The 12,950-nt window shown below is 40.3% G+C and overlaps 1 protein-coding gene across 4 annotated transcripts in view; it reads left to right on the top strand.

Annotated features, from left to right (window-relative positions):
• Nucleotides 1-12,950, top strand: part of ROBO1 (roundabout guidance receptor 1) — a 1,048,580-nt gene that overhangs the window by 892,474 nt on the left and 143,156 nt on the right. For all 4 annotated transcript variants that reach the window (XM_026652616.2, XM_026652620.2, XM_026652612.2 and 1 more), the window contains one exon: nt 5,165-5,322. In XM_026652616.2, the coding sequence (XP_026508401.1) occupies nt 5,165-5,322 (158 nt within the window). The remainder of the gene's footprint in view (nt 1-5,164; nt 5,323-12,950) is intronic.

The following is a 12,950-nucleotide window of genomic DNA, read 5'->3' as shown; positions in this document are numbered from 1 at the left end:
GGGGCGGGGGTGTGGAGAGGCGTCGAGGTAGGCAGGGAGCAGAGGGGGTTGGATGGGTCAGGAGTTCTGGGGGTCCTGTCAGGGGGCGGGGAGCGGTTGGATAGGGCATGGGAGTCCCCAGGGTCTGTCTGGGGGAGGGGGTGTGGATATGGGGCAGGGGTGTGGAGAGGGATCGAGGCAGGCAGGGAGCAGAAGGGGTTGGATGGGTCAGGAGTTCTGGGGGTCCTGTCAGGGGGCGGGGAGCGGTTGGATAGGGCGTGGGAGTCCCGGGGGTCTGTCTGAGGGTGGGGGTGTGAATATGGGGTGGGGGTGTGGATAAGGGTCGGGGCAGTCAGGGAACAGGTAGGGTCCTAGGGGGCAGTTAGTGGCAGGGGTCCCAGGAGGGGGCAGTCGGGGACAAGGAGCGGGGGGGTTGGGGATTCTGAGGGGGGCAGTCAGGGGGTGGGAAGTGGGAGGGAGTGGATGGGGGCGGGGCTAGAGTGGGGCTCCCCCCCCCCCAGTATCCTCTTTTTTGATTGTGGAAATATGGTAACCCTATGCTTGCCCTAGTTCTTTGAGAGTAGAGTGTTAGCCACTTCAGATCTGAATCAAATGGCCAGCACTGGGATGACAAATGTTGTTTTGAAGTTTGGACTATGATTGGGAACCACTGGACTGTTGTTTAATTTGTTTTGAGGAGGCTGTCTACAGTCCAGAAAGCAATCTCAGACTCATTTCATTGTATGAGCACCCTACATACCATATTTGCTATTAACGTCACACCCTCCTGCTTAGTGTAGAGCTTAGTAGAGCTCTGTGAGTAACTTCTATTTTTTTTTTTTTGGTTGGCTGGCAGTTTCAAAAAATCAGAAAAAAAATTTTCAGGTTGACTGGAAAAGATTTTTTTCAAAATTTCTGATGAACTAAAAAGCAACAAAAAAAAAAATTTTGGTTCAAATGAAATGTTTTTCAGGCTTCATTTAACCCAAAATACTACATTACATTTCAAATATGAATGTTTTCATTTTATTAAAAATAAAATTTAAGTAAATTTCCAAATTAAATGTCATTTGAAACTGAAAAATTGAAACATTTTGTTTGGAAAATGTCAAAATGAAACATTTTGATTTTTCTGAAATTTTTTACAGTTGGTGAAACTGACATGAATTTGCAAAAGTGTTGCCAAATCTATATTTTTCACCAAAAAAATGTTTAGAATGATTTTTGCCCAGCTCTAGTAATCAGAGTAACGCTTGAGAAGAAAATAATGGGTGATGTGTATCTGAACATGTTGTTCAGGACCTACACAAATGTATTATGCCTCTACTTACTGTGTTGATTGTCAATAAAAATTTACCCTTAAGTGATTCTTAATTATTTTTCTATTGGTTATGCCATAGGATAAATTCTATACAGGAGGTGTAATTATTTTGTTGACTACAAAATACAAGATTTTTGGATTTGACTTGAGACAAGATTTGTCAAAGCTATTCCTGTCACTGATTAAATTCAACAAGTAACTTCAGAGAGCCTCATGCAGTCCAGTGAAGTCAAGGGAGTTATCTTGCTGTGCAAGGAGCACAGGATCACAGTCATTGTTTGTTGTATTTAACAAAATGTGGAAGCACAATATGAATGAAAATCACCAATAATGTTTCTTAAATTCTGGCATGTGTTTTTCTTCATAAAGATTCTACATGTTAATGTATTAAAATTATCTCCCTGTTTTTGTTGTCATTTTTTCCCAAACGATTTTATTCTTGGAAAATGAGATGCACATGGTGAAATTTGACCCTTTGATAACTGAAAGCACATACTGTACTGGATTATAAAGTATACTGCTAATATATCTTCAAAAGGAAATGTATTCTCAATTTACAGTGAGCCTTGACTATAAAGGACAGTGAAGAAAAATTGCTTTTTCAGCAAGAGATGAAGTCTTTAAATTTATAATGTTATGCAAGATTGCCAGGCCCTGAGGCAAAACTGGAGTATGTATCTACTTTACAGCTGCAAAAATAATTACATGACCGCTATCTATGAAGTAATCTTTAATGGATTACTTTTTGTTAGCTTTTCATTATGTAATGTTAGAGCCAAAATAATTCATAGCAAATGGAAAAAAAATATTTTGATGTTTCTGTGGCCTGGACCTTTGATGTCCTCCTAAGGTATTTTATTATGTGTTGGTTAATTTGTGAAAAGGTCTCAGTTTACAGAGAAGGTACTGCACTTGTAAAGCTGATCTAAGCCTAACAAATGTAGAAAATTACTCAAGTAATTTGCTTTTATTAAGCAAGTATTGAACTTCTTTGTTGCTTCAAAGGTGCTAAAAACCATCCAAGGTGCTATCTAATAGGTTTTCGTCTTAATTTATGAGCTCCTCCAGACTTGAGAAGCACTTAAGGTTTGTTAAGATCATTTCACTTGATTTTTTTAAATTTTATTTTACAGCACATACTTTTAACTATCTCTTCACTTTATACTAGTGATATAATCTTGGGAACGAAGAAGAGCCTCCATACTCAGATGCTCAGTACAGCTCTTATATTCTGTCCGCTCAAAAAAGATATATTGGAATTGGAAAAGGTTCAGAAAAGAGCAACAAAATGATTAGGGGTATAAGGAGAGATTAAAAAGATTGGGACTTTTCAGCTTGGAAAAGAGATGAATAAGCGGGAGGTATGATAGAGGTCTATACAATCATGACTGGTGTGGAGAAAGTAAATAAAGAAGTGTTATTTACTCCTTCTCATAACACAAGAACTAGGGGTCACCAAATGTAATTAATAGGCAGCAAGTTTAAAACAAACAAAAGGAAGTATTTCTTCACACAATGGATGGTCAACCTGTGGAACTCTTTGCCAGAGGATGTTGTCAAGGCCAAGACTATAACAGGGTTCAAAAAAAAGTAGATAAGTTCATGGAGGATAGATCCATCCATGGCTATTAGCCAGGATGGGCAGGGATGGTGCCCCTAGCCCCTGTTTGCCAAAAGCTGGGGAAGGGGCGACAGGGGATGGATCATTTGGTGATCACCTGTTCTGTTCATTCCCTCTGGGGCATCTGGCATTGGCCACTGTCAGAAGACAGGATACTGGATACGGCCAGACCTTTGATCTGACACAGTCTGGCTGTTCTTATGTTCTTATATAATAGAACTTTGGTGTAGCAAATTAACTCAAATTAACATACCTTGTTGTTATATAAGGGCTATAAGTTAGTTTTAATTAAAAAATTGTGTAACTTTTTGTTTCTATTGCCTTTATGGTCTTTTCTTTGGAGAGGTGGAAAAAGAAGCAGGTTCTAAAATGAAAAGTGGCAGAGGTCCAGATTCACCTCCCATTAAAATAATGGGACTTCATTGACTTCAGCAGTAACAATATCAAGCCCATGTCCATTACATTGTGCATCTAGTGTGTATGGAAGGTTTTGGGTTATGTAGTATTTTAATAGTGTATGCTAAATAGCTTCCAAACTCCTACTTGCTACATTCAACCCATGGTATACATTTAGCTTTCACACCATGCTGCTAGACATTTTGGTGCTTCCATAACCTAGTTATGACTGGTGGAAATTCAAATAAAAATAATCAGGTTGTTATGAGGGGCAAAGAAGAGAAGAGGTGGCAGTAGAAGCAACTGAACTTACTGAAGGTTTACCATCATAAAAGTTGTTGGGAGTTGGAGAGGAGATAACGAGCTGCTCTAGAATATCAGTCCTTGAATTGCCATTTTGGACAAATAAAAATGATGTGTCCTTCCCCTGAAAACAGATAGATGTAACCTGGGTGAATTTTTATGTAAAAAATTGTGACACTGTTTCTAAGTCCACAAAGAGAAAATATCTGTGTTAGCTGAACCTTATGGGAAAGGGTTCTATCGATTTAGGCCAGGTATGCTTTCTTGGGTCAGCGTAGACTGGACAAAAAGGGTAGTAATATCTTTTTGGAAATCCACTTTCTAGACTTGACAACATAACAGATTCAGCCAATAGATTTTATTCTTTTCTCCTTTAAACAAATTGTCAATCACACCTGAAAAGCCAACTAAAAACACTAGGCATTCTTCTTCATCCCCGAGCATGCTACGCAGAGGGGAAAAGCAGCTATCTGATCTGTTTTCCTATTTACCCTCACTCTACTGGATGTAGGCATCATGGTCCACTCATTAAAAGATCTGTGAAGCCTGAGAGTGCTGAGGAAAGCAATTTTACCAGAATGCCTTCCCCTTCAATTCTCTCCTCCATACACCCCCTAACACCAGAGTATAAAACATGATTAGTAAATGCTGCATGAAGTATCATTAATTAATCCTATACTCTCCATAAAGTCACTCAAGGCATCACAGAGCCTAAGTCCTAGATAGTAACCAATGACAACATATCTAGGATTCCTGGGTTTTGGTGCACGGATTTCTGCAGATCCCTCTTTGAGCTTGTTTACACTGCCCACAGTTCGGACTATGGGAGTGTGAATAGCAGTGCATGCTAAAGTGCTGCGCTGTAACTCCCCTTTGTGGACACTCTGGTCACAAACTAAATGATTCCTGATTTGCATTAATGTAGTCCCGTTTGAAGAGAACTACATTAACGCGAACTAGGAACCTTTTAGTTCGCGCCCGCAGCATCCACACACAGGAGTTACAGCGCAGCACTTTCGTGCACACTGCTATTCTCACACACCTATGTTCTGAACTGCGGGGCATTGTAGACATAGCCTTGAGGTCCTGTCCTCTGTTGACACTAGATTACTTCAAATAGAGTGGAACAAATCCACGGTCAGTGCCACAGAGTTCTTTGGTTTTAACATGCTTTTGCATGACGTTGACTTGGGAAAGTATGCTGAAACTGTGCTCATTGGAATGAGTTTTAAAAATGACTTCACCAAATATGGATATTCGCCAGTGTGGATAGGGCTTAAGGTAATGGGGAGAGCTGACAGTGCAGAAAAACCATCATTGGAGATATTTAATTTTAGATGAGATCTAACACCTATCTAGCATAGTTCAAGAAGAGTATTATTCACTGGAGATCTCCTTTGTAGCCTAAATCATTGTATAATTTAATTGTTCACAGTCCTAACAAAAACAATGACTTGTTAAAGTGGCCATTAGAAGCCAAAGGTCTTTGCTGTCTAGTGTGCACTGATGTGTCAGTAATGACTTTTTTGTCTTCACTCTTTCAGTATTACGAGATGACTTCAGACAGAACCCTTCTGATGTAATGGTAGCTGTGGGTGAACCTGCCGTGATGGAATGCCAACCCCCAAGAGGCCATCCAGAACCCACTATTTCATGGAAAAAAGATGGGTCCCCACTGGATGACAAAGATGAACGAATTACAGTAAGTGTAAAAATCTGACATTTGAGAATACTTATCCTTTCCCCTTTCCATTTACATCATTCCTCGGCAAACAACACTAATCTACCCATTATCAGTGTTTTGAGCTGCAGACCTTCAGCCCCTCTGTATTCCTGCCCTTCTGTTGCCTTCCCTAAATGTTGCAGAGGATGCATCTCATTTGCACAAAGCTGGAAATGTATCCTGTCTAACTTCAGACTTATACCATCTAACTGTGGGCTGTGCATTTCTATTTGTTAGAATGATCATGTGCAACACACTCCATCCCCCTGCTTGAGAGGAGAGCTGGCCGGAGAATGAAAATCCCTTCCTAAGAAAAATGTTGCATTTTTACAAACAATTTTCATTCCGAACTGGGATTAAATGTCAAAACCACAATATTTTTCACGAGAAGGGAACGTGCAAAGTGAGTCTGACACAACTCTTCTAGTCTGGGTGCCGGAGAGGTTAAGTTCCCCATCTCTCTGCTTCTCTGGGTGTCAAAGATGTGGGAAGGCGGGGAGGCTGAGTCTCTGGGTTCTGTACCTCTCTGGCTGCCAGAGCTGGGAGGCTGGCGCTTAAGCGACCTCACCACGGTAGCCCTCCTAGATACTTTTCTCAGTTTCAGTCTCTGCAGGTGGTCAGCCAGGGAGCTGCCATTTTGATTTGCCCAATGGAAAATTGAAAATTTTCAACAAAACTCAAATTTTCCTGTGGAAAATTTCAGTTTTCAGAAAAAGGTATTTTTGTCAAAAAAAATTCCTTCTAAAGAAAATGTTGTCTGACCAGGTCCATTTGAGAGTTATGTTGCAATCTGTAGCTTGTGAAAATAAAATTGTTCACATTTTCCACTGTCACATAATCTTTGTCTTTTGATTACTATTGGTATCTAGGCTCCATAGTGTTTTCTTTCAAGCTAAGTAATACTTCAGTGGTAAAGGTGAACCATTAGTAGTGTAGGTGAACCATTTATTAAATTCCTTTGAAATGTCTCTGCTATACTTCCCACAGCAGAGTTATGGATTGGATTAGAAAGTATAATAAGGCGTTTGGGACAAAATCATATTTCTTTAGGGAGATAATAGCTTATTCTGCTTTCTGGAGGTAAGCTCTCTTCTCATTAGAAGTGTTTTCATATGCTTATGCAGGCTGAAGCGTGCAGTGCACGGGTTATTCTCGAGTATGGTAAAAGCAAATCAGAAAGCTATCATTCTTTTAATTTTGACATGCAAAACCATAAACAATTGTGCCTAACTGGCTTTTAGTAATGCTAATGCATAAAGAGTTCAAAAATCATTTATATGCTGCCAACATGGTGATCCAAGACATCGCTCTCTATGGTTGGAAATAGCAACATCTGAAAATGTACTTCTTATAAGATCATCTCTGCATTATGTGAATTACTAGTGTTAAGCTGATGTAAAACACTGGAGATATACTGTTTATACCTTAATCACCTGCTGAAATGAATGACTACTCTAGGAAATGAACACACACAAACCCAGCAACTAAGGTTCAAAATGACTGCTCCTTTTTGAGATCTAAATTGTTTGTTTATGTTTTCCTTCCTAGGGGCAAAACAAAGCTTCAGTATTTAGTACCATAGATTTACAAACCAAGAAACAGCTGTGTATAATGATGGGTGTTTTTTCAACCACATAACTATAAAATTAAAAATACTTTATAGAAATCTGGGCTAGATTCACAAAAGGACTTGTATGTCTAACTGCCACTTTAAATGCCTGAATCCCAGACTCAGGCCCCACTGGGATTCACAACCCACCCCCGTCAGATGCAGCCAAATCCTTTAAATGCATAAAATGTTTGCATTTAAAGATCCCTATGTTTCTGCCTCTGAGCCTGTGCACTGTGCCAGGCCAGGTTCCTGACACCTAAATCCCAGAGTGATAATCTAACTGAGGGAAGATAGGTATTCCTGGGCCTGATTCGTCTACGGGGCCCAATCTGGTAAGTGTGTTCAGGCTTTGTGTACTGTAGTTGAGCCCCTGTAGATGAGTTTACACAAAATGGTAGGGGGTTGGGGGTGGGAGGAGCACTTGGCACCTCCCATTGATTAGCTTAGGGGAGAAACCACCTAGCATGCTGACTTTAGTGTAGCATTTCTCAAATGTGGCCATCATGTCTGCATGTGGCCACCAGGGTATTTTTTCTACAGCCACTACAGCTTCCTGGGTGGAAATGGGGGTGGGGGTGGGGCAAAGCAGCGGCTCCTCCTTGCAGCGCCCAGCTGTTGCTCCTGGCTACCTTGGTGTTTGCTAGCACCGCCAGCAGGAGATCAGCAGCCTGCACCATGCAGCCTCCTGGGGGCTCTGGGCAGCACCTCTGCAGACAGATGGGGCCAGTGTGTGTGCTCAGTGGGCTTCGGCTCAGCGCGGGATGGTGGACACACTCTGAGGCCACCAAACAAATTGTTCTGAGAACCCCTGCTTTAGTGAATCCCATTCTAAGGCACCTATCTCTCCCCAGTCATTGTATAGGGAGTCTAGGCACCTAACTAAGGCTTTGTGAATTGCAGTGTTTTTCCAAGAGCCTGAAAGTTAGGTGTGGCAACATTTAGTGTCAGCACACCTAGGTTTCTTTGTGAATCTAGCCCCATATTTATTATTTGTTTCAAAAGAAATCCCCTTAACTTAAAATGTGTGTTTGCATTTCCTTGCTGTGTAAAGTCTATTGAATTTAGGTAAGCAGAAGATTAAAGCAATATTAGGTATCTCTGTGAAATGCATTCTAAGCATGTATTGTCTATTGCTACCATTCATTCTGTTGTAGGAATTTCCGGTGTTCTTTAATGTGGTGCATTTTCTTGTTGCACTTTAAAAGTGCTGTTCACCCACCTGTGAGAACAAAGTCACACCCAGAACAAAGGAAACATGCATTAATTGGCAACACCATCTGTATTTTTGATGGTCTTAAATCTGTGATTGTTGTGGAGGAATAGCACGCAAGTTTGTTTTTGCTTTGTGATGATTATATACTGTGCCTATTTAACTAGCATTCTTCCATTACTCCACCTGACAGAATCATTTTGTATTTTCAGTTTGTTTTTTCTAAAAAGAAAGAAAGAAACAAACAAACAAGAAACAGGATTTGATGTAGATCTAGGAATAAACTTGATTCAGATACTGCCTTGTGCTGAAATGCTCATTTTGTATTCAGAGGTATAAATTAATGTTGCTGAGATGGCAAACTCCACTGAATGAATTTACATCATATTTGCCAGGCATTGTCTTAATCAGCACTATTAATAACATGGCATCTTTCTTATACAGACAAGAGGTTGAAACTACATTATAATTCAGATTCCCATTTCTATACAGCTGTAAAAGGAGTCTTGACAAGAAGGATAAATACACATTCAGTTGTATGTCTTAGCAGCTTTGCAGTAACAATGGATATCTTCTTTTTTTGGTGGTATTTTGGAGACAAAGATAATGGGACCAGGAATGGACAGCATGCTAAGGGAGAGAAGTAAAAGATTTGGAAAACTTAATTTAGTGAGTTATAGATAAACTGAAATTCCTTATGTAGCATTATTTCATCCATGAATAGAGTCAGAAAGGATTAAACCATTAAGATGACTAAAATAATGGCAAAGGAATAGGTTTGAAAGCAACATTTGAAAGCACATTTGTCAGGTTTAATTGGCCGCTTCTTACCTGGCATCTTATATTTGTGCTTCCACACATGTTGGGTGAAGTCCTGGATCCACTTAAGTCAATGGCCCAACTTCCATTTCACCCATTAAAATGTCACCCATTAAACTTCAGAAGATTGGGGTTACCTGCCACTTTTAAACACAGTGAAATTGCAGGTACATGGAAGCCAAAGGGTAAAATAGGTGGATATGTGTATGTGTATGTATAAAACTTATGAACTTGAGAACTTACAGAAGTGCTGGTAGTAGCGGCTCCATAGTTAAGTTCATGTCAAATCTTTGATATTGACAAGACCTGCAGAACTTAATAGCTTAAATCTCTTGCCATTTTAAGAGAACTAGAAGTGGGAAATGTTGTAGCCTCTGAATTTTTGAAGTTATTGTATGTGTTGTTAAGTGATAAGATATAAACAATCAAAAAAATCACACTTTTTTTGGGTTTATGGGTTGGTTCATGTTACCCAAATGGACCACCTCCAGAGAAGTCTTGATCCATGAAACGACCCACTTATTAAATTCCTCCAGAATCTAAAGAATTCTTTCTCTTCAATAACAGTGCCAGTCCTGGACTTGTTAGAGTGAGACTTCCCAGCCAGCAACTGATACGAGGTTTGTGGGCAATGAAAGGTGAATAAGGAACATAGGCAGTAGCTTGGCTCCTGAGACAAAATCAGAAGCAAAAGATTGAGACATCCTACAGCCTTGTAGTTAAGATTCTGTCAAGTTGGTATTTGCACTGCTTAATTTAAATCTAATTTCGGGGAGGGGAAACACCCCACAGTTAAACTAGATCCAGATTAAGGCACAACTTCATGAAGAGCACAATAAACACAAAATATTCTTTTGTTCCGACAGAATTAAGGAAATTGATACATTTATTTAGGTAACACAATAAAAATTGATGTTAGTAACCTTTGCATAATTTTGTCCATTTGTGTGGTGAGTAAATATGTATTAAAGTGAAATAAAAATAGAAGTTTATCAAGTCATGAAGTACAGTAAATGGAGCAAATATGAAAAAAGATAAGGGTAGACTGAGCTATCAGTGATAAATTATAAAAACAGACATCCTCATTGACCACAAGTGTATTGGGCTCTGCAGTTTCTGGCTCAGGTCAGCCTCTGTGTAGGCTGATCACTGTACACGTTTGTGTGTGTGTGTGATGTGCTGTGTGAAGAATCACAGTCTAAACATTTTGTTTACTTTATAAAGAAATCTGACCAAAAGCAATTTTCTCAGAGTATTAAAGCTAATCATGATTTCCCTCAAGTGTATTCTTTACTCCGTTGTATAAAAGCATATGCTTATAAATCTGGTTAATCCATGTTTGTGTCTTCTGAATTGCAAATCTAATGTGTGGGGCAAATGTTGATCTTTAATTTAATCTGTTGCATCTAAAAATGTTTGTCATGGTGTCAGAGCAAAACTGCATAGGGGACTTCTTGGAAATCAAAAATCCTTCCTGTACCATTGGAGAGCCTAACCGCTAAACTTAAATACAGCTAGGTAAATAGCTGTGGTTTCACTTTCTGAACACTTTTAAAATAAAATTTCCTTTTCAAAAGTTTGTCTTCACAAACATTCCTTGTGATTGTAGGAGAAACTATGTAAGCACCAGGATTTGAACACACCCAGTCATCTTATAACTAAAATCTTCATCCCTGTCCTATACCTTTGGGTAGGGAAGTGCTGTTATCCCTGTTTTACCAGTGGGGAGCCAAAGAACAGAGAGACTAAGCATAGGCATAGTTTGACTTCTATATTTGGGCGGGCAGCTCCAGTGAGGCCAATGGAGCTGCGTGTGTGTGTGCGCGCGCGCGGGCAAATTGCATGCCTGCCTGAGGCTTGCAGTTTGGGGGACAATCCCTTGCCCTTGCCCTTGCCCTCCCCCAAACTATGCCCAGGAGACTAAATGGCTACCCAAGGTAATACAGGAAGTCAGTGGAAGAGTAGGGTATCGAACCCAAGTCTCCTGAGTCCAAGGAAGTGCCTTCACCACTGGCCCATGTTTCTTTTTGTTAACAAAACAGTTCAATTTACATCAAAATAGAGCATTTTTATTCTGAACTAAGAGTGTCCACAGACTTGCACCAAAATAAGTAAAACTGTCAATTACAAATTATTTAATTATTTTGGTTCCAGTTTCCTTACAGATAAACTTTTACCCATTAGGTTGCCTTTTCTTTCAGTAGCAGTTGCTCCTTAATTTATTAAGCCTCACTTAATCACAGTAAAGTAGGGGTGAGTCTTATTATCACTGTTTTTCATATGGTAAAATGTATGCAGAGAGGTTACTTGGTAGCACAAGCCCCCAAACACATCCTGTTTCAGATCCAGGATTAGAGTTCAGGATTTTCCAGCTTCCGTTCATTTCCCACAACCCCTAGCCCAAGCCTCAGAAACACCCCCTAATTGTTCACATGAAATAAGAATGTGGATGGTGGAAAAAAGAGGGAACACTGAACATGAAAAATTTAATATGAAGAATTCTTTTACATATACATGAAAGGGGATGGTAACGTTCAAATACCTTTGCAATTGATTTAAAAAAGCAGAGTTTTTTAATTAAATTTGGGTGCAATACTGTGAATCCAGTTTTTCCCCTTTCATATTAACTCTTGTCTATCATTTATCCTGAATCATCCTCATTTGAGTTTTTGAAAGAAAAACTTTGAGGTGGCATTCATCTTTCTTTGTTCAAGATTCTCAGCTTTTAAGATCAAAGGTACAGGATGAATAATGTATACAGGTTTTCATCCCCTTTGTGTGTGGCTGTCTTGTAACATAAACATTTTTGAATGACTTAAACTCTTGTTTTAGATAAGTTGTAGCTTGAATTCTCTATTGTTGTTTTTATCTGACCCTTCAATAGCATATCAGGGGGATGAAACATTCTGTGTGTTTTGAAAAATATTATTTTTCCATAACTGAGTGATGAAAGCTTGACAGTATGCAAAAATATGCTGCTGTGGAATGAATGACTCCATCAAAGCTACCATCCACTCAGAAACATTTTGTTTGTTTGCCACAGTGTTCCTGTTAATTAATTAGATTACTGGAAAAGGGACCTGTTAATAATTTTTGAGACTATTCACAGAATCATTGCTTTAACAGGAACAAAAATATATGAAATAGCTGGATCCTAACGTGATCTTTGTCATAACAACAAGAAGAAAACATTATGCATATCAGTAAAAATAGATCAGTTTCTAATGTAGGGAACTGGGGGAAGAAAAGGCAGAAATTAATCCCATCTGTATCCAGGGGAGCCTTTCCTTCAGAAGATAAATTGCAGTCAGGAAAGGTGCATCAAGGAGGATGAAACAAATTGATGGAGTAGAGTTTGTGGGTGTCTGTCTTGAGAGTAATGCTTTTAACCTGTTAAGTGCTAGGTTTCTGATACTGAGTGTTCCCTTCGGCTAAGTTTCTAAAACACTATCAAGGTGCTATATGGTATTTATGCTGTGTGTGTACATGTCTCCTTTCCTTCACTCTCTCTCCTGTCGGTTCTTTCTCCCCCTCCCTCCTATCTTTTTATTCATTTCTTTAGAAATTATTTTTGGGAAGTTCTATTGCCTGTGTTATGCAGGAGGTCAGATGACAGTGGTTCCTTCTGGCCTTGAAATCTGTGAATCTTTGAATCTATTAATGCCCAGAAACGTGTAAAGTGGTTTAGACACTAGCCCCCAGCAGGGCCGGCTTTAGCAAGAGCGGGGCCCGATTCCTGGGGGCGGGGCTTGCTGCAAGCCCCGCCCCCAGGAATCGAGCCGCGCTCTGGCCGGGGTTGCCGGGCTTGGGTCCGACCCGGAACCGCGCCGCGGGGGCCGCGCTGGACCCGAGCTGCGCCGCGGGGGCCATGCCGGGGCGCGGGCCGGACCGAGCCGGAGCTGGGCCGCGCTGCGGGGGCCGGGCCGGAGCCGGGCCGCGGGGGCCGGGCAGGGGCCGGGCTGGACC

Source organism: Terrapene carolina, unplaced genomic scaffold, assembly GCF_002925995.2.
Source record: "Terrapene carolina triunguis isolate 2854851 unplaced genomic scaffold, T_m_triunguis-2.0 Scaffold38, whole genome shotgun sequence".
NCBI classification, from domain to species: Eukaryota; Metazoa; Chordata; order Testudines; family Emydidae; genus Terrapene; species Terrapene triunguis.
This window is presented reverse-complemented; position numbering and strand designations above follow the sequence as displayed.